This window comes from Ovis canadensis, chromosome 2, assembly GCF_042477335.2.
Source record: "Ovis canadensis isolate MfBH-ARS-UI-01 breed Bighorn chromosome 2, ARS-UI_OviCan_v2, whole genome shotgun sequence".
Taxonomy (NCBI): domain Eukaryota; kingdom Metazoa; phylum Chordata; class Mammalia; order Artiodactyla; family Bovidae; genus Ovis; species Ovis canadensis.
The window spans coordinates 144633275-144654420 of NC_091246.1; the positions used below are offsets into that span (position 1 = coordinate 144633275).

The 21146-nt window shown below is 40.3% G+C and overlaps 1 protein-coding gene across 1 annotated transcript in view; it reads right to left on the bottom strand.

Annotated features, from left to right (window-relative positions):
* MYO3B (myosin IIIB) overlaps positions 1–15522 on the bottom strand; it is a 275064-nt gene extending 259542 nt beyond the window's left edge. The window contains exons 1-3 of the mRNA XM_069575180.1: positions 15466–15522; positions 13066–13241; positions 8876–9031 (exon numbers count right to left, since the gene is read on the bottom strand). Coding sequence (XP_069431281.1) covers positions 8876–9031; positions 13066–13241; positions 15466–15522 — 389 coding nt within the window. The remainder of the gene's footprint in view (positions 1–8875; positions 9032–13065; positions 13242–15465) is intronic.
* Positions 15523–21146: the final 5624 nt, after the last annotated feature.

Here is a 21146-nt window from a genome sequence, read left to right on the forward strand (position 1 = left end):
ATAGAGACAGATACGCTGTTCAGTCGTGTCCAACTCTTTGCAACCCCGTGGGCTGCATCATGGCAGGCATCCCTATCCTTCACCATCTCCCAAAGCTTGCTCAAACTCATGTCCATTGAGTTGGTGATGCCATCCAACCATCTCATCCTCTGTTGTGTCCTTCTCTTCCTGCCTTCAATCTTTTCCACCATCAGGGTCTTTTCTAATAAGTTGGCTCTTCACGTCAGGTGGAAAAGTATTGGAGCTTCAGCATCAGTCCTTCCAATGAATATTCAGGACTGATTTCCTTTAGGATTGACTTGTTTGATCTCCTTGCAGTCCAAGGGAGTCTCAAGAGTCACAGTTCAAAAGCATCAGTTCTTTGGTGCTCAGCCTTCTTTATGGTATGGATTTGCTTCTTTTCTGTTAGGAAAATCCTTAACCTTCTATATGTCAATCATCTTCAGCACTTGATAAAGTAATCATTCAGAATTTGTGATTTACACAGGAGTCCAAGAAACCAATAGCGTATATGTATATGTGCGTGTGTGTGTATATATTGCGGCGTTACCTGTTTACAGGTAAAAGAGGAAGCGAGTGAGTAAGACTTACTGGGAAAAGCTCAGCAGTAAAGCAGTGAAGTAAATTATCTGTTTTTAAAGGTCATTGCTGCTGTTTGAAAAGAAATCAGAAAAGCTGAGTTCATTGTTTTAATAATTGTTTTAAAGCCTTAGGCAAATTGCAAGAGTATAATCAAAATCCATTAAACAGAGCAGGAAACAACCAGCAACTTAATTGCTCTACCAAGTAATACTTGGTAGTAGACCCTTGGCATTTGAGGGTTTAACATTTGTGGTTTCAGCTAATCCCAAACCACCCACTGGGAAAGGAACAACATGCTGGATTTTGCAATTTTCCTGAGGCCAGAAGTTGAATCCACAATGGGAGGTTGGGAGGTTGGGAGGCAGGAGAGGGTCACAGCACAGCCAACCATTGCCTTTCCTGCCTCCACTCCCACTGCAGACAGTGGTTTCTACTCTTCTCCCTCTAACCCTTGTGAAGGGTGTTTTTTTTCTTTTAAATTCATGTCTTCTCTAACTTTGATAGTGACAGGACACACCAGATGATACTGATGAATTCAGGGATTTCCAAAAGTGATTTGAGGAAAAAGTCCTTTTGAAAGTCAAAGAAATGGGAGCTGATGTAAAGGAAATGGCCAAATTGTTTCAGAGCATCCCTGACAGGTTAAGTAAAAATGTAGCTTTAAACTGCTGTTCATGGAATATCAGGGTTATTTAACCTCCTTCAAGACAGAGTCAGCTTTGGATACATACCCTCTGTACTGTTCCTGAATTCAACATATGCTACAGCAAAATTGTAAATTACTGGAAAAACTTAAATTTAACAGTTTCACTCATTTAATCAGCATCAAGAATTGGTATCAAATCTCAGATAGTACAACATAATGCAAAAAGGGAATGGATCAGTCTAGCTGTCCCCCAAAACTGTACCATTCAGAAGAGAATGCTTAGACCGGGAGAGAGCACCTGGGACTATACCATTTAAGCCCTTTTTTAATTCTGTGAATGAAAAATACCTCCTGCCTTATCAGAGAACAAAGGATGTTGCAGCCATCAAGCCATCTCACTGATGGTGAGCTCTGAGGGAATTCAGGATGGAAACTGGATGCCTGATGCCCACCATTTAGCAGTCAACTGCTCCAGCCACCCTGAATGGTGCACCCTGAGGAGACACAGGATGGGAAAGCACAGGATGCTGGCCCCAGATAGCTAAGGTGCATATCAAAGGAATGATTCCAGGGAGCCCACAGTCTTGTATATTCTCATACATAGAGAGGCACTAAATTCCTTAACTTGAGATATCTGGTTTTCTTTAATTAACTATAATCTTTGGATGTTCTGACCATTTGGTCTTCATTGCAAAAAAGAAAAAAACTTCTACATATCCTGGATCCCCACCTTGCCTCTTTGGAGCAGTTCCCCAGAGTTATCTGAGATGTTGTGTCCCAGGCTTAAGTCCCTAGTTTTGTCCACCAAGTAAAATATAACTCTCAATTTTTAGGTTGTACATTTTTTTTTCAGTTGACAATATATAGTACAGCTTCTGCTCTATTGTGAATAAGCTCCGCATGATTCCTAACCTCACTCCTGAATATTCATCTATCTCCTCATCACAGCTGATGAGGACCATTTCCCTATAACATTCCTGTTCTCCCCACCCCCACCTTCCATCCACTTACAGTGAGGGAATAGGGGAAAGGAGCTTCCTCCTTGCTCCCCTCTGCCTTTTTCAATCCATTGTTCTCCCTGACCAGTCTCTCTCTTCTAAAAAGTTCACATCACACTCAGGTCATCTTCTCCAGCACTTGACCCCCATTTTCCTTTCTCTCCACTCCTTCTCCTGATATCAGGCTTTGGTTTTCCCATACCCTACCAATCTCTCCTCGTTCTACTCTTTCCCCCCTTCTCACTACTGCACTTGACTAGCTGTCTGCAGACCTGCCCCCTTCTAGATATTAAATACATTGTTCTTGTCTTGATTTGAATTTAAACAATCTGGAAGTTAACACTTTCTTATCATTGAGACAAGTGCTGGGACTTTATTTTGGGGGGCTCCAAAATCACTGCAAATGGTGATTGCAGCCATGAAATTAAAAATGCTTGCTCCTTGAAAGAAAAGTTATGACCAACCTAGACTGCTTATTAAAAAGCAGAGACATTACTTTGCCAACAAAGGTCTGTCTAGTCAAAGCTATGGTTTTTCCAGTAGTCATGTATGGATGTGAGAGTTGGACTATAAAGAAAGCTGAGTGCTGAAGAACTGATGCTTTTGAACTGCTCTTTGAACTGTTGGAGAAGACTCTTGAGAGTCCCTTGGACAGCTAGGAAATCCAACCAGTCCGTCCTAAGGAAATCAGTCCTGGATATTAATTGGAAGGACCAGTGCTGAAGCTGAAACTCCAATATTTTGGCTGCCTGAAGCATAGAACTGACTCATTTGAAAAGACCCTGATGCTGGGAAAGATTGAAGGCAAAGAAGGGGATGACAGAGGATGAGATGGTTGGATGGCATCACTGACTCAATGGACATGAGTTTGAGTGAACTCCAGGAGTTGGTGATGGACAGGGAGGCCTGGCGTGCTGCGATTCATGGGGTTGCAAAGAGTCAGGCACGACTGAGTGGCCAATCTGAACCAATCACTTTGTTAATTCTTTTTTTTTTTTTTTGTTAATTCTTTTCACACTGTGATTTCAAGAGTCTTCTTTGTTGATCCTTTAAAAATTTTATTTCTCCTCTACTGAACTGTCTACAACTGTGCTGTGACTAGTTCCCAGGAATCTCTCAAAGGTTCCTGAGAACTCAGTTCTACAATCTCTTTTCTCACCATCCTTTCACTGCATCTGCTCTTTGTCTTCATTGTAACTGCCAGTCCCCTGACCCAGACGCATGTTCAAAGTCAGTAAACCACTCTGGCTTCACTTTTCTTCCACACTCCCAAAAGACCTGAGGGATACACTCCTACTCAGATTCTTTTGCCCCCATGTCCATCCATAATGTCCATCCAAGCCAGTCTCCAACCTGAAGAAGATCACAGTATCTGCTTTGTCTCCTCCTGCTCCTATGGCTAAGAATTGCAAGAGATGATAGATGGAAAAGGTGACAGTGTTAATGGTACAATTTTACAGAAGTTCTAATGCCAAATGGTCTCCTGAATGCTCTGCATGCATTATCTTAAACACTGATTAATTCCACTAAAATACATTGCTATTTGGAAGTTCCACCTGGGTTTTCTGTGCTACTGAGCAATAGTTACATCCATCTTTAATAAACTCTTTATCATATTTGTCATATTGGCCATTTCAAAGATTTAACACTTCCCTGGAGTCCACAGCCCATTCCCAACTTTGAGACCACTTTGCTTACTTTTTTGGAAAGCTAAAGGCCATACAACATCAATTTCCTCATAGCACCTCCTCTTCCCGCTGCCCTTCACATTTTCTGGGTGTCACAACCTTTCTGTGTCTTTCCCAACCTAGCTGTGTTTTCTAAGGTCAGTCTTTCTCTTAGATGCTTGATCCTCCTCCCTTGTGCTTCCTCTGTTACCTTCTCTGTGTTTTCAATGCCTCCTTCTTTAGAAGATCCTTCCCTCACCTATCCAGGTTCTTCCCCATCCTGCCTTCTGCTGCCTTCTGCTCCACAGTCCCCTGAAAATACCAACTTTTCTCTCTTCTTGGGAAAGTACTAAAGTGGATAGAACATTCCCTGTCTTTGTGGGAACAGTAAAACATGTCCACCTTATAGGCTATAGTTCTCATTTCTCTACATTAACTCTCAAAACTAAACAAGCCTGTGCCGCTGAGGGGCCCAGTACTGTCTGGACTATTGAAGAACAATTCTCTGGGCAGAAAGCTAGAACCTTTGTGTAAAGCTATAAGTACACAGCATGGGGTGTGTAGGGCATCTGATAGGATATGAAGAGGAAGCAAAGCCTTTTTACTGGTCTTTGTCTCTCAGTGTCTTGCAGTTTCTATCTGATTGCAGTCTGAACCAGGGTAAGGAGCCCAATTCAGGTAGACCCTGTAACACTTCTCTCTTTCCCTAATCTCTCTCCAATTCACCCCTAAGTCCTGATAATACTATTATCATAATATAAGGTTGGTGCATAATTGCAGTTTTGCACTGTTGAAGTTTGCCATTTTATATTCAAATACATTCTTAAAGAAATGTGGTTAGGTTATACATCATTTAAACGCACATTTCTTACTTTATTATTATTATTATTATTATTTGCTAATGACATTACTTGCTATCTATATTTATTTTAGACTGGGGAAATGATGTTAGACAAAAAGAAAATTCAAGTGATTTTCTTATTCAAGTTCAAAATGGGTTGTAAAGCAGCAAAGACAACTTGCAACATCAGCAATGCATTTAGCCCAAGAACTGCTGATGAACACAGACTGCAGTGGTGGATTAAGAAGTTTTGCAAAGGAGACGAGAGCCTTGAAGATGAGGAGCACAGTGGTCAGCCATGGGAAGTTCACAGTGACCAACTGAGAGCAATCATCAAAGCTAATCCTCTTACAACTACGTGAGAAGCTGCTGAAGAACTTCAACATTGACCATTGTATGGTCATTGCGCATTTGAAGCAAATTGGAAAGGTGAGAAAGCTTGACAAGTGGGTGCCTCATGAGCTGACCAGGAATCAAAAAAAATCATCATTTTGAAGTGTCGTCTTCACTTATCCTACATAACAACAACAAACCATTTCTCTATTGGATTGTGATATGTGACAGAAAGAGGATTTCATGATGACCAGCTTAGTGACAGGACTGAGAAGAAGCTCCAAAGTACTTCCCAAAGCTAAACTTGTACCCCAAAACAGGTCACGGCCACTGTTTGGTGGTCTGCTGCTGGTCTGATCCCCTACAGCTTCCTGAATCCCAACAAAACCATTACATCTGAGAAGTATACTCAGCAAATCAAGGAGATGAACTGAAAACTGCAATGCCTGCAGCTGGCATGGGTCACCAGGAAGGGGCCGATTCTGCACAACAACATCGGGCCACACATTGCACAACCAACGCTTCAAAAGCTGAATGAATTGTGCTACAAAGTTTTGCGCCATCCACCATTTCACCTGACCTCTCACCACCCCACTACCACGTCTTTAAGCATCTTGACAACTTTTTGCAGGGAAAATGCTTCCACAACCATCAGGAGGCAGAAAGTAGCTTTCTAAGAGTTCATCAAATCCCAAAGCAGATTTTTATGCTCCAGGAATATACAAACTTATTTCTCATTGGCAAAAATGTGTTGACTGTAATGGTTTCTGTTTTGATTAATAAAGATGTGCTTGAGCCTCATTATAATGATTTAAAATTCATGGTCCAAAATTTCAATTATGTTTGTACCAAACTAATATCTTCTGTTATTTACAATTACCAGAGTCTGCTCTCATTCGCCCTCCCAGTTCCAACTCTGTCCAACTCCATTCCATCACTGCAGTCAGAATGGTCTTCCTCGAGTACATCCCTGCTTGAAATCCTTCTGCTGCTCCCAAGTACCTAAGAACACATCCAGGCTCCTTAGCCCATCTTGCCCTGGCCCCTGCCTGCCTTGCATCCCCTTCCTCCAAGTTCCAGCAACACCAACCAATTGTTCACCAAATCCCCTAAGCTCTCTTCAGCCTCTGTGTCTTTGCCCTCTGCTCATCCTTCTTCTCCATGTGGAATAACTGTCTTCTGTTTGTTCTTCAGGATGGTTCAAGGATCACCTTCCCAACAGTTTCCAGGTTGTTCCTTTCCCAAGTAGTCTGGGAAGTACCCCAGGAAACCTTCTATCCAGGTACTTTTCATGCAGAGCTGTTCTCATCTGATTTTTGTCTATTTCACACACTGGACTATCAGCTCTTTATCAGGAACTGTATCTGATTTCCCTTGTAGTTCCCCTGTTTGGCAGAGGGCTTGACACATATACACATATAAATGTCTCTGGAATGAATAAATTAGATTTTAAATAAGAGACAGAAATTTATATTTGTAACATTTAATATCTCTGTACTGTTTATTCTCATGATGTTGTTTGGTAAGTAAATAGAGATGAATTTCCACAGATTAAGGCCAAAAGAAGTGGAGGACTCTGAATTAAACAAATCTCAATGTATTCAACTACAACTGCTGCTAACGATGACTGAGTTATCAACTGAGTATCAACGTTATCAGAGTTATTTAACTCTGTTATCAATGTTAACTATTTTTTAATGTATTGAAATCTCAAAATATCTCCATTTCACAGATAAAGAAATTTTGGAACCGAAAGATTTAATAACTTGTCTGTAAGTGGTTGAGCTAGGATTCAAACCTGGCAGAGTCAGGTTTTTTTTTTAAAAACCACTGCATTGTACCACCTGCTGTGTGACCAAAACTGTGCAGAAAAAAAAAAAGTAAATTGGGTATTTGCCTCACTCATCTATGCACTTGTCCCACTTATTCTTTGCTTTTTCCACCTTAACTTGGAAACTCACAACTTCAAATATATTGAATTACCAGCATCAACCATTATCTAAGAATTTTTCTGGATGGACTTAACAAACACCTATGTAGCCAGCTCCCTGTCACTTGCTAAGAGGAAGTAATAATATAGGATAGGTCATAAGATGAGTCAATTACATGCATTATGTTTCCTTTAGAATTAGTCTTACTTTCTCCTAAAGAAGTGCCTGCTTTGACACCTATTTGTGAGGGTTTTTTTTTTTTTTTTAGTGACTTTTTCAAAGAAACATACACTTCTGAGTGAAACTTCAGATTACAAAGACCCTGAGAGAAGGGTCTTGGACCCTACAAGGCCTTTGACATCAAAGGAATTAACAAACATAAAGAGCAATTAGAGGGAGAGGTGAGAGAGCCTGGAGTCCTGGCTTTCTATGGCAAATGGAGAAAAGTCTTTAAAAAGAGGACACACATCTGGACATGCAAAATCAGACCAAAGTACAAAGCTGAATCGCTTACAACTAAGTTTCAGAAACTGCTCTGCAGCCTATCAGAAGAAACAAGAAGATAACTGACTCAATGTAAAGTATTTAAGTGCGGGGTGTGTTTCTCCCTTGGCTTGTATGTTATTTTCATCTTCATTTCTCATGGCGGTTTTGTGTGCGTGCATGTGTGTGTGTAAAAGTGAGTGGTAGAGGAGTGGTGGCTGGCATAGGAACAAAAGCAGAAGGACAAAAAGATTTCAGTTCCCTGAGGCTTAAACACAAATTCTACTGCTTCAAAAGGTACCAAGTGGCAAGAATTTCTCTACCCTGTAGGCAAGCCATAGAAACAGCCATTGCAGTGGAAAAGAGAAAGAGTAGGAACAAATTTGTTTTGAGCTATCAAAAAGGGAACCTGGTGGTGGTGGGGAAAAATCAGCAAGATACAGTCACCTTGAAACTGTGCCTCTAGCTTCCAGAGTTCTGATGCTTTTTGATTTGTAAACAGTTTTCTGCAGAATACATGAATATTTCTAGAACTTGTGACTTGTGATATTTTAGTTTCTTCACCTCCAGTCCTTTGAATGTTCTTTTAATAATAATGGAGTAGAGCTTATCTGCATCCTGGCCAGTTTTATAAAACCAAGTAATTGCTGAGCTGGGGAAGTAGCTTTATTCGCATTTAATTTTTTTAAAGAGAAATTCTGCCACCCTCTGGACAGAAACCAAATATCTATTTCTTAGAGACCACCACAGAATACTGTCTTAAGGAACTGCCCTTGAAAATAAACTTTTTTTTTTAATCTACCCTATAAAAGTAGAGGAGGGGGCAATCACAGTTACTTTATATAGCATAGACAATATCTGGGGGGAAAACTCATATAAAAATACTAAATTGCTCCTAAGGAATTTTTAACTAAAGAAAATGGGCTCAAAGCACTTTAGAGAAAAAATCTTCAGTGTTGAACTCCTAATCTTTCCAAAACCACTTTATAGCCTACACTTCTGCTTTCCAGCCTGCAACAGCCAAGTAAAGATTTCTCGCACGATCTCAGCCATGGCTGGTTTCACCCAGCTTTCATTATTGGTGGAATTTTAAAAAATCTACATGTATATTAAATATATATGTGTGTTGGTTTTAAACTAGAACACTAGGGCAGAGTGAGATTTCAGCCACTCTGAGACAAATTAGCCGTAACAGCACAAATGGGCAGCTAGTTTCCGAAGCTTTGTTGTTGTCATCCACTGAGCATGGAGTACTTAATGTCATGTAAATGAAGCTCAGAAATGCAGAGATGTGATAATTACCAGTAATAATGCTGGGTAAATCAAAACACATGACACGCCATATTTTTATAAATAACCAGAGAGAGGAAGCAGAAAAATGCCAAGAACCATACCTGGTTTTAACAACAGGATTTAGATGCTTCTGGTCTTGGAGGACCTTGGCCAGCTGCTTCTGCAGAAACAAAAGCTTCCCGTGGACTCCTTTAATAAATGGGTGGTCGAGGAGATGTGTGACCGAAGGTCGCTTTTCAAAATCCTTAATGAGACACCTGTTCACAAAAATCAACGAACAGTCCAAGTATTATCTTAGACACCTGGCTTCTCTGTAAATATGGGAGAGAGGAGAAAAAGCTCATTTATAAAACCTGATCACTAACCTTACATAGCTGTTTATTCACAGGTAGCAGAACATAGAAAAAAACATTCTCTACTAGTCAAATTAATCAAAATACCAGAAATATATTTTAGTATGCTTTAACTATGTATTGAAAACACAATTTAATTTGAAGTATTCAAAACGCTGAAAAGATAGACTGGTCAGACTACATTTTCATTACAAAAAAATGTTTACAATGGAGTCAAGTTGATTAGTCTATATACTTTATTGTAGAATCATATAGAATTATATATTATCATTTAAATAAAATCCTAGTATATGAAATGTCCAGTATTTGGTGGCGGGGGAAATGCATTTCGGAGTTTGCAAGGACAGAAATGAATCATAAAGAAATCTTCACAGAGAAGATTCAATCCCTTGATTTCTAATACCTTCTGAAGAAGTAGAAAAACCTCAGAACAGGAAGTGACTACAATATAATTCAGATGAATTGGAATGGAATTATTCAAACAGGGAACAAAAAGTCCATTGAAAATGGTAAAAACTGGGCTGCATTTAAACTCTTCTGCGGTTAATTGGTTAAAACTGCATGGTTATAACCACTTTCTGCTTCAGATTCAATGCCCTTTTCAAAGAAAACAATGATTCAGTACATTTTGCTGTGTGCTGTATGTTATTAAAGATGATTTTGACACAGGAAATTTCTAGTGAAATTGAATCTGATGAATACCCCTCCAATTACCATCGCATTTCCATTCTGAATAGCTGCCCTTGACAGGAGAAAGAAATTTCAACATCCACACTTTTAAGTTATCAGTCCTTAGCTCACACTGGAGGCTTAGGGTAAACAGTAGATGTCTTTCTGCCCACTCCATAAAATAAACGTTTTCAGTTTCCCCAATAGTGACATGCTTAAAATAATGAAATGCACTGACAAATGGTAAAATGTTCAGCCTCACCTTGAGCATCTTTTCAAAACATTTAAGAAGACACACTCCTCAACTATTGGTTTTATTAAAAGGCCTTAATCTTTGCACTTCAAACCACTTTTGTATCCCTTGACTTCTAGTCCTGAAAGATACTTGGTAAATTTCCCAGTTATTTGGTTTTAGAATTGATTCAGGGGATTTTCTATCTATTGGAACTGGAGCTTTCAACTAGAAAAGCCAAAAGCACCCAGACTATCTCCATTCTGCTGCCTGCACAACTATAAATACCACCTCAATCTTGCTATGGGAAGAAATCAATCATTTGACTTTTATAGGTACAGGAGCCTTTTGTATCTATTATTTTTCTTGTAAAAATCAGTGCCCAAGTCTGAAAAATACTCTGTTCATATTTTTAAATCAACAGTCTTCCTGGGATTCCATGTATATTCATTTATATATAATTATGTGACTTCCAAAGGAAAATAAATGCTAATAATTCCCTAAGCACCTGGGAAAAAGGAATTTCCGGATAGTTTATATGGTCAGTAATACAGGTATATGGCTTCATCATCTTGGCTTGAGGGACGGTGTATGAAAACTCCCGAAATAGGAACAGTCTGTGTTCTCTGAGAGTTCCTACTGAAAATGGACATGGTGGCGTCATACCACCACCCCTACCCAACCCGGATGGGAAACCAGACACTGCTGGGACCCCTAGCTAAGCCTGCCCAGGGATATAGTGAGGGCGCATTACATCTGTCTCCCATCACCAAACAGCCATAGCTTCTGTACTCAAGTATATGCCCAAACATGGGGGATGCCATTCCTTAACAGATTTTCCCACCATATTAATTCCTTTTGCTTTCTGTGCAACTCTCAACTGCTTGTTGACTAGCCAGTACTTAAATAGAAAACTCAAAGAGGCAAAAAGTGAGAGGCATACAATTAATAGAAAATTTACAGCAGGCGAATGGAAAAATGAGCAGGAGCTGCTTCTACCTTCTCCTTCAGGACAGGTGCCTTAGAACAGTGTTCCAGGTACTCAAAGCTCCCTGAACAGTGCTTGAGACAGATCAGGAAATCCATACTCCACCCTTATGAAAATAGTATCTGCTGGATTCTGGAGATGCAATTAAAGATGCTATAATAATTTTAGCATCCACTGGAAGAGCAAAGTTGCAAACGAGGTTACAAGATCCTTTGGCATCTTGGAGAGGATTTCTCTCTAGATCACAGGGGGAGTAAGAGGAATGAGGATAAATAATTTAGTGAGATAATCAGACAAGGGAGAAATTAATGAGTGGATCTGTGGTCTCTTGGGAGATTCAAAAAATATAAAGATGGTAGGCATTCTACACTTTGAAGGAAAGACCAAGAGGATTATTTGTTAGTTCTCTCAGGAAGGCCCAAGTGGGCTGAATGTCATACCACTGGGTCAGCAGAACTGAAACTGAGTGTCTATGGGGAGAGTGCTAAGCAGAGGTGCGACATATCCAACTGCACTGGAGGACTTTTAGAAGGACAGGAAGACCTTGAGGGTAGAGCCTTATTCTAAAACACTTTTGCATACTCTTTTCTCATGAGGAGCAAATAGCCAGGATGAAATGGACTTATTATTTTACTGACAAATAAAAGAAAGTTCTGTCTTAGGAACAGATATGACTGGAAGTCAAGCATTACTAGATATCAGGTCACTGAAATCATGTCATTTCATTTGCTCAGCAAACATTTATTACACAGCCAAAATTAGTCAAAATAGATTAATTCATAAAAAATCATGACCCTTTTCCTCATGGATCTACAATGTGATTTTAAAGCTGGAAGGACAAGAGGAACACAGAAAACGGGAGAAACCAGTGTTTGATTATTTAGAATGAAAAGGTCACAAAAAAGCACAGGGTCTTGGAGCTAAAGGAACAAGGTTTTCTATTCTAACCCCTCTTTTACAAGGTGAGGAAGTTGAGGTCAAGTCCTGAGAGTGATGAGACCAATTCCCTGGCTCCCACAAGAGAACCCCTCCTACCTTGCAGTGTGTTGTTAAAATGGCACAGGCACAATGTGCGGAACAGTACTAAGCTGTGGCAGGTGGGGGAAGCAGTCAGGTAAGCCTAGTGGAGAGAATGAGAATTGAGCTGACTTTGGGGAGAAGTTTTAGAACTAAACTGAACTCAATTCAGGGAGAAGATATAGAAGACATTTCCAGGTTGGGAAACTGGATCAGCAATGCAAGAAGCCAGATTAGGCAAGCTGTGTAGCTAGGAACTCAGGAGGCCACCAGAACGTTGACATTCACCTCCCAACCTGCCTTCTTTGAATGTCTAAGAACAATTCTTTGCTTTAGTCCTTTTTCCAACTTTAACTTGGGAATATTCTTTATTGTTTAAGATGTTGCAATTTTGTGCCCCAAACCCATAACACTATGCTTGTCAGCTTGTCATTCTGTCTTATTCTCCTTTCAGGCAGGGATTTGGTGGATTAATATAGAGTTGACAGTCAAGACCCATAAGAACTCCTGACAGCTTCCATGTCCTTTTTTACAGCATGATTAAATCCTCTAATGATGTCAAGAACAAACATGGAAAACTAAGGAAGTTATAATATGCTTATTCATTTCAGAATTTCTTATTAAACCAGGAATTGCAAATTCCAGATGCAGACTATTTTCTCCCAGCCTGGGATTCAACAGTTTTTATAAGAACATGCATAAAACATTGACTTCTGTGTGGGAATATAGGGGCTGGCCAATGTGAGGTAAGTTGAGTGAAACACTAGACTAGTGAGACATTCCACTGAAAAATGAAACTAGTCTTCTGGTCAAAAGGTTGGGAAACTGCTGATTCCCTAAATCAAGTAAATCTGGAGTTTCATAGTGCATATGAGCGTATTAAATGTTCTTAGAAGTATGGAAGTAAAGAAAATTCAATTTTGTTTAGGTCCATGTTTCCAAACTTACTCGGCCACAGATCTTTTTTTGTATAAGTGGAACCAGGGCCCTGCAAATGACATCCTCGGAAGCTCTGTTGTGAGAAGTCAGTACCAGACTTTTGCAAATAACAGCTGAGTCTTCGTCTCAGCTGACTGAGGGGAGACACTCAGAGCCCCTGTTTTCACCAGCATGTTTGAGATACCTGTATGCTGCGTTTCTGCAGAAGACAGGGTCTCAAACTGGGGAAATACATTCTCCAAGATAACTTCTTCCCAGAATCTTTGACTCTGGAAAAAAGAAATTGAACAAGGACTAGATTTAGGAAATACTGCTTTCCCCACCCCCACCCCCCACCCCCCACCCCCGCAAAATCGTAAGTAATTTTTTCTTTCCGTTCCAGATGTTTTAAAACTCTTTTTTAAAAATCTGGATTTATGTGCGGTTATCTCTGTGCTAAGATACAAAACAAAGGAGTAAAAACTTAAAACCACCACGAGATGTATTACCTGGATTTACAAGGCCATGGAAGGTGGTTTAGAATATGATAGAAAAGTCCACCAGAAGAAAAAGGAAGCAAACTTCAGCCCTGAAAGAAATTAATCCATTACCTAATTTAAATTCTAGTACCTTCCATCATGCATTCTTGGCTGAAGATTAATTCTCAGAATTCATTAGTGTCACCACATTAAACATAGGTTGTTGCAGCCATTTGCTGCAATCTCCCAGCCTGGTTTCTGCCAGAATCAGGAGGGAAATAAAGAGCCATTTCTTAACAAGAAACAAGATCAGGCTTCTGTGTCGGGCTCTGGAGCTGGCAGTGCCCGTGTTCCTTTTGCTCCCAAACGATCACACTGTCGAGATGCACCTGCCTAGCCACTGTAAACTGGCATTTCATAACCAAAAAGCAGATGCATTCAAGGGGGAGCTACTTATTAAGAGTCACGAATGGATGTTTACTGATGACTAAACTATACTTGATAAAAGCAGCTGAAAAGTCAAAAACTGAAAATACTGGTGAACTTGGAGAGAAAAGCAGGAGAGGGAGTAATTGTATTCTACACGTTGGGACAAAACTAGACGAAAACTTGAGTTTTATGTCTCTTCTCATTTCTTTTTTAATATGCTGTCTTTTATACTTTCTGCTGTTTTCTTGTGGGTTTGCTACTTAGGCTGTTAAGTGTTTCTATTGTTACCGAGTAGCTGAATGTTCTTGATCTGAGCAAGCATTTCCTTGCTCCGTGACGCACTGCATTTGCAGTTTGTATCATCAGCAGACAGAAGCCTGAGTGAAAAAGAGGCCTCTGCATGAAAAGAAGAAATCCTCCAGAGGGTATACTAATTATAGGTTAAATATCAGAGCCCATGGTGCTGTCCTGGAAGGAAATTTCCATTTTGGAAGACAAGACTATGACAATCACAGGCATTTTCCCAATATGACTAATGCCTCAAAAGAAGGCAGGCTGAGAAACTTGACATTGCATATGTAGCAAAACCAGTTCTCATTTGGTGGAAGACTTAGCTCCATTTCAGTTTTCATGTTCAGTCTGCAAATATTACACATGGTGGTGAACTGAAATCATATACTAAGTTCACACGTAGGGTAGAGATGTAGGGTCCTAACCTGAAACAGAGAAGAGAGGACCAGAAGTCTCTTTCTCAGCAAGGCTGATCCAGGGTTATCAATCAGAGAAAAACAGTCAGTATTTGCCAAAAAAAAAAAAAGGCCCTCAGAAGGTAGGATGGAGGGTTTTAAAACAAGAAGCTCAGTCCTTATTATGAGATGGGTAATGGGAGCAGATCCTATGTGGCAAAGTAGGAAAGAAGTTGCAGAGTGGCAGGACCACAGGGCTGCTGGCATCTTGCCTGAGGTCACTAGGGTGAGAAGGCAGGAACAGAGTTAGAAAGATGAGTAAGTCAGCGCAAAGACTGACTTTAGACAAAGTCATCAGCACCAAAGGTCCAGAGTGAGTTCAAGGGAACACAGGAAGGAAAGAGAAATGGAAGAACATGACATGTGCATCAGGGCAGCTGGAGAGAGTCCTAAAGCAAAAGGAGGGTCCAGGATGGGAGGGTGGCCCTAGGGCAGAGAGCCACCATGGGTAACCTGGAATGACCCAGGACTGTGGCCTGCATGACAACTGCGAACACAACTACCTCTTCATGTTACCTCTGTGTCTCTGACCCTGTAATCAATAGTAACTAGTTAGAAAAGTCCAGACTGACTCATTGTATTCTTAGGGAACGTGATTGGTAACAGAAATTCTAGATCCTCAAGCATAGCTTGTCTGGCAGACAAGTTGAGGGCTGCAGCCAGGAAGGGCTGAGGGAAGAAGAGTTTACTACACCACAAAAGAATGAGTGAAAATGCAAGAGGCCAAGTGAGGAGAGGAACCAAAAGGAACCAGGCCAGAACTGGGGAACAAGGCAAGGTGGGGCTCAGGGGACACTGAGGCTGAGGAGCAGCCAGAGAAGAGGACGGCGGCGGAGGTGCAGTCTTACTACCGTCGTTACCGCCGCTCCTCCTGTTTCAGTTGCGCTTTCCACATCGCAGAGACTGGGGACGAGCATACCCCCTGATGGACATGCTGTCACCAAAGATCCCCACGCCCACGTCTTAGGACTAAGGCTGTCTTGAGGACTGAAACCAGAGGGCCCAAGTCACCACCTTCTCACTCCTCTTTTTCTTTCTTTCTTCCTTGATTGGGAAAAGTATCGATACTTTGCAATTAAAGAGCTATTTCTCCAAACTCTGGCCATGTGGTTCAGTCCCGGTGCTGGAAAAAAACAACCATTACTCCATCATACAGCTCCAGCAAGTTTATTGGAAAATTAATCCATATTCAGATCCCACCATCAGGTTCAAAGGGTTGGGGAAGGTGTAGTCCCTGGAGATGGGAGACCTCTGATGGCTCCATCTCTCAGGCCGTGGCTTCCCAAGGATCTGGGAGTTGGCTGTTGCTGCAAGTGCTGCTGAACTTCCCCTGCAGCAGCCAAGCCACTGCCTTTGGGACCTCTGTGAGGCGCTGAGGTTGGCCGCAGGTCAGCCCTAGACTCAGCCAGGAAACCAGATGTGGGCCTTGGCTTCTGTTAAGAGGTCTTTGCCTCAGGTGGAAATTAAGGCAATACTTGCTTAAAGCAGGTCAGGAAGATAAGGAACAAAGAGGGAAGTGATGGCTGAGCCCAGAAGGAAGTGTGGTTATGTAAATGTGGGTGAGCCAGAGCAAAAAGTTCATTTTAAAATGATATTAATTTTTATATTAATTATATAACTAGATTCATATAATACATATATTATTATATCCAAACTATTATTAACCTTAAAATATTTAAAATAGTCTGTTGATTTATTTAAATGACAGTATACTTAATCACTGTTACTCAAGCATGATACATGTACTCACTCATTTCAAAAAATTGGGGTGCCAATCATTGGAACAGTAATATCTAAAAGTTAAAAGTCAGGGGTTAGGATCAAACCTACCTACTTCATATAAGTACATGATGATACACAAGTTAATTGAATTCTCTGGGCCACAGTTTCTTCATCTGTAAAACTGCAATAAAGTCATTGTAGGGAGTAAATGAGATGATCAATGTTCAGTGCCTAGTACACAGCAAGCACTCAATAAATGCCAGCTCTGTGGGCCAGCCACTGTACTAGGTGGTGGGGATAGAGTCAGTCAGTTCATTGGAGGAAGACAGTAGGGCATATGCATGGATAAAATGGCGTATCCAATTCCAAGCAGGATGAGGGCTATAAAAAAGAAAGGTCAAAGTGCACTGGCTCCTTGAGTCAGATTTGAATAACACGCGCCCATTAATTACCTACTTTTTCTCAACGTGATTCCCACCACTCAGGATAAAATTACTATCATTAGATGTCCTGATCAGAACTTTCAAAGTTCTGGGGGAACAAAGAATTTTAGACCCTGACAATTCAGCTAAAGCAAAGAACTTTGGCATTTTCAAGTTCAAGCCTTTGGGCATTCCTGTTTTTGAATGTCTGGCTAATTTCTTTGATTCAAAAATCAATTTCCATTTTGACAAACTGTTATGGTCTGCTTCTTAGTCCAAGTTTAAGTGCCAGGGAATATATGAATTCTAATCTTTCCTTTGACCCTACTTGCCATGTTGACTGGAATTAAATCCATAATTCTTATTTATATGTATTTTTTCCCAGGAAGGAGAGGCAAAGGACAGTATCCAGCCATTCCCTATGAGAATAGAACAACCAGTTTCATAGTGCATGACCATTACAGGTAGGACCACTCCAGGACTGGAGTGGGGAGGCTAGGAGAGTGCAAAATAAATAGAAGATTTATGCCTCCCCCCAAAGTTTATTTTCTGGGATAATGCCAAACGTACACATATGAAACATTTAGAGATCCACGTGGGATTGAATTCATTGATTCAGTCAAACACTTACTAGGTATTTACTGTGAATGGCACTGCACCAAGTATTTCGAAGAAAAGATGCCTAGAGTGAGATGTCAACTTTTATGGAACTTAAAAACAAGCAATAGGATATAGACATCAATAACAAGAATTCAAGGCTAAAAAGTGTAACCTCTAGAGTGGTTCAGATGAAGTAAACAATTCTAGTTAGGTGAACAGTGTTTCACTGGAGAGATGATATTTAGGTCTCAAATTAGGAAGGCAGTACTGACCGGAAATACAAGAGAGGAGCATTCTAGTGCAGAACACAGTAGGAAGGGAAGCCCATCGGCTCATATGGGGAACAGAGTAGAATAGGGTCATACAACTGTAATATAGATGGGGTGAGACCAGGAACATCTTATGCAGAACCCAGAAGATCATACCACTGAGTCTGAGTTTTCTTTCTCAGTCACATTGAAGTGGCTTTTTTGAACAGCAAGATAACACAATCACTTTAAAAAACAAACTGGAAGTATTCTAGAAAGTAAATTAGAGGGAGGGAAGTAGGCAGGGAAGGGATCCATTTAGGAAACATACAGTCTGAATTAAAGAAATGACACAGAAAAATGATGGCTCTAGCTGTGGAACTTGAAGGCAAGTCAAGAGTATGGAAAGAAAAAAGAAAGAACCATCAATGGAATCTTAGACCAAGTTAAATCTAAGGACAGACCTGTAGCTAAATCTTTGTGAACATAACAATCTACTTTTTACCTTCACTATCCTGTTATAATCTCTCTTGATGAAAACCAAAGATCTTTAAGTTACCAGTTCAATGGTCTCTCCCCATTCTATTCTCTGTTCACTGACGACCACCACTGGCTTGCTCCTCCTCCTTGATATATTCTTTTTCCTTGCCTGCAAGGATGCCACTCTGTTAGTTATTCTCTTACTTCTCCCTGACCACTTTTGCTCATTTATTTTCACTACCATGTGGAATAAAATGACAAGGTAGAGGAGAGAGGGTCTACAAAGACAAGCCCCAAATGAGGAAGAACGGAAGTAGAATATCAGCCTTTATGCCCACAGGCTTGGAACCTGCTGCTGAACAAACTCAGGCTTTACCTGGTGGATCAAATGACCCAAATAGAGAGAGTATTTATTTGCATCCTATGGAGAAGGCCATCTCTACTCTCACAATTCCAAACAAGTCTAAACATTCTACTGCAAATAAGTGAATTTAACTACAGTGCACATGTCTGGCACAAAGTGAAAATTAAAAGTATAAGAAAATCAGCAAAAACTACTCCATAAAATTTACAGCTGATTGCTGCAAATGAATTTTATAATAGCCATAATGAGACATAATTCATATACCATAGAGTTCACTCATTTAAAGTATACAATTCAAATAGTTTTAGCATATTCACAGTTTTGTAACCACTAACAATCAATTTTTAGAACATTTTCATTGTCCCCAAAAGAAGCTCTATATCCTTTAGCAGTCTCTCCCAATTTCTGTGCAGCCTCCTTAGTCCCAGGTGACTACTAACCTACTTCCTGTTTATATGGATTGCCTAGTCTGGACATTTCATATAATATGTGTGGTATTTGTAACTGGCTTCATTCATTCAGCAAAATATTTTCAAAGTTCATCCATGTTGTAGCATGTATCAACACAATATTTCTTTTTATTGCTAAATAATGCTCCATTATAAGGATATATCATACCTTGTCTATCCATTCATCATCTGGGGGATATTTGGCTTGCTTCTACTTTTTGACTACTATGAACAATGCTTCTATGAACATTTGTGTACAAGTTTTTATGTGGACATATGTTTTCATTCCTCCTAGGTGTATATACCTAGGAGTGGAATTGCTGGATCATATGATAACTTACTTTGCCAATAAAGGTCTGTCTAGTCAAGGCTACGGTTTTTCCAGTGGTCATGTATGGATGTGAGAGTTGGACTGTGAAGAAAGCTGAGTGCCAAAAAATTGATGCTTTTGAACTGTGGTGTTGGAGAAGACTCTTGAGAGTCCATTGGATTGCAAGGAGATCCAACCAGTTCATTCTAAAGGAGATCAGTCCTGGGTGTTCATTGGAAGGACTGATGCTGAAGCTGAAACTCCAATACTTCAGCCATCTCATGCGAAGAGTTGACTCATTGGAAAAGACTCTGATGTTGGGAGGGATTGGGGGCAGGAGGAGAAGGGGAAGACAGAGGATGAGATGGCTGGATGGCATCACCAACTCAATGGATGTGAGTTTGAGTGAACTCCAGGAACTGGTGATGGACAAGGAGGCCTGGTGTGCTGTGATTCATGGGGTCACAAAGAGTCAGACACAACTGAGCGACTGAACTGAACTGAACTGATGATAACTTTATGTTTAAGCCTCTGAGGAACACAAGACTATTTTCCAAAGTGACTGCATCATTTTAAATTCCCACTATCAGATACAATTTATTTTGAATATTTCATCTTGTTCAAAATAAGATGTTCAAAATAATATTTCATCTTGTTCAAATTTAAGGCATCTCACAACAACATGTATTTAAATAAATAAAGGTACTTGCAGTAAGGCAAGATAAAAATAATTAAAAGCAAGAGAAAAAACAAAGAAGAAATTAGGAAATGAAAATAGGAATTAGAATACCAAATAAACTACTTTGTTAGAGGTGGCCACAGATTTGGTTCCAGGCTCTCAAGGAGCCAGTGTGAAAGGGAAAATGCAGTCTGTTCTCTATTCTTAAAATCGATTATATAAAAACAGACCAGCTTCTTGAAGAAGGATGATGAAGATGATGTTGCTGTTGACTGGAAAGGAGACTAGAGATTTACAACTTTCCTGGGTTTTCACAGAAATGACTTCATATAACATAATGAATACTATTTCCCTTTAGTAAACATGGCCGTGGGTTTCATAGGGCTGTTTCTTTTATATTAATAACATGCTTTAATCCCAACTGATATCTTGTATCAAAGAACCATCAAGTAAAAACATTTTCCCTGGGTGGCCAAGGAAACACAGAGTTCTCTGATCTTAATCTAGGCTTTATATCTACTAGCAGCTAGGTGAATTTTTGTACAGGTAAGTCCCTTGATTCAGCACATGCTGAATGCAGCATCCAGACGCTGACATCCATCAAGGAAAAGAAAGGCAAGGTGCCAAGCTACCATGTGCTGTTCATTGCAAAGAATGGAAAGAAGATGGCTAAAAAAGTTTAGCCTATGAATCAAAAGCAACTCAAAAGTCAAGAGGGGAGATTGGAGAGGTGGGAAAAGGACTGAAACATCACATCTGTTCAGTTCAATCACTCAGTCACGTTTGACTCTTTGCAAGCCCATGGACTGCAGCACACCAAGCTTCCCTGTCCATCACCAACTCCCAGAGCTTGCTCAAACTCACGTTCATTGAATCGGTGATGCCATCCAACCATCTCATCCTCTGTCATCCCCTTCTCCTCCTGCCTTCAATCTTTGGCAGCATCAGGGTCTTTTCCAATGAATCAGTTCTTTGCATCAGGCGGCCAAAGGATTGGAGTTTCAGCTTCAGCATCAGTCTTTCCAAAGAATATTCAGGACTGTTTTCCTTTAGTATTGGCTGGTTTGATCTCCTTGCCGTCCAAGAGAATCTCAAGAGTCTTTTCCAACACCACAGTCCAAAAGCATCAATTCTTTGGCACTCAGCTTTCTTTATAGTCCAACTCTCACATACATACATGACTACTGGAAAAACCATAGCTTTGACTATAAGGACCTTTGTAGGCAAAGTAATGTCTCTGCTTTTTAGTATGCTGTCTAGGTTGGTC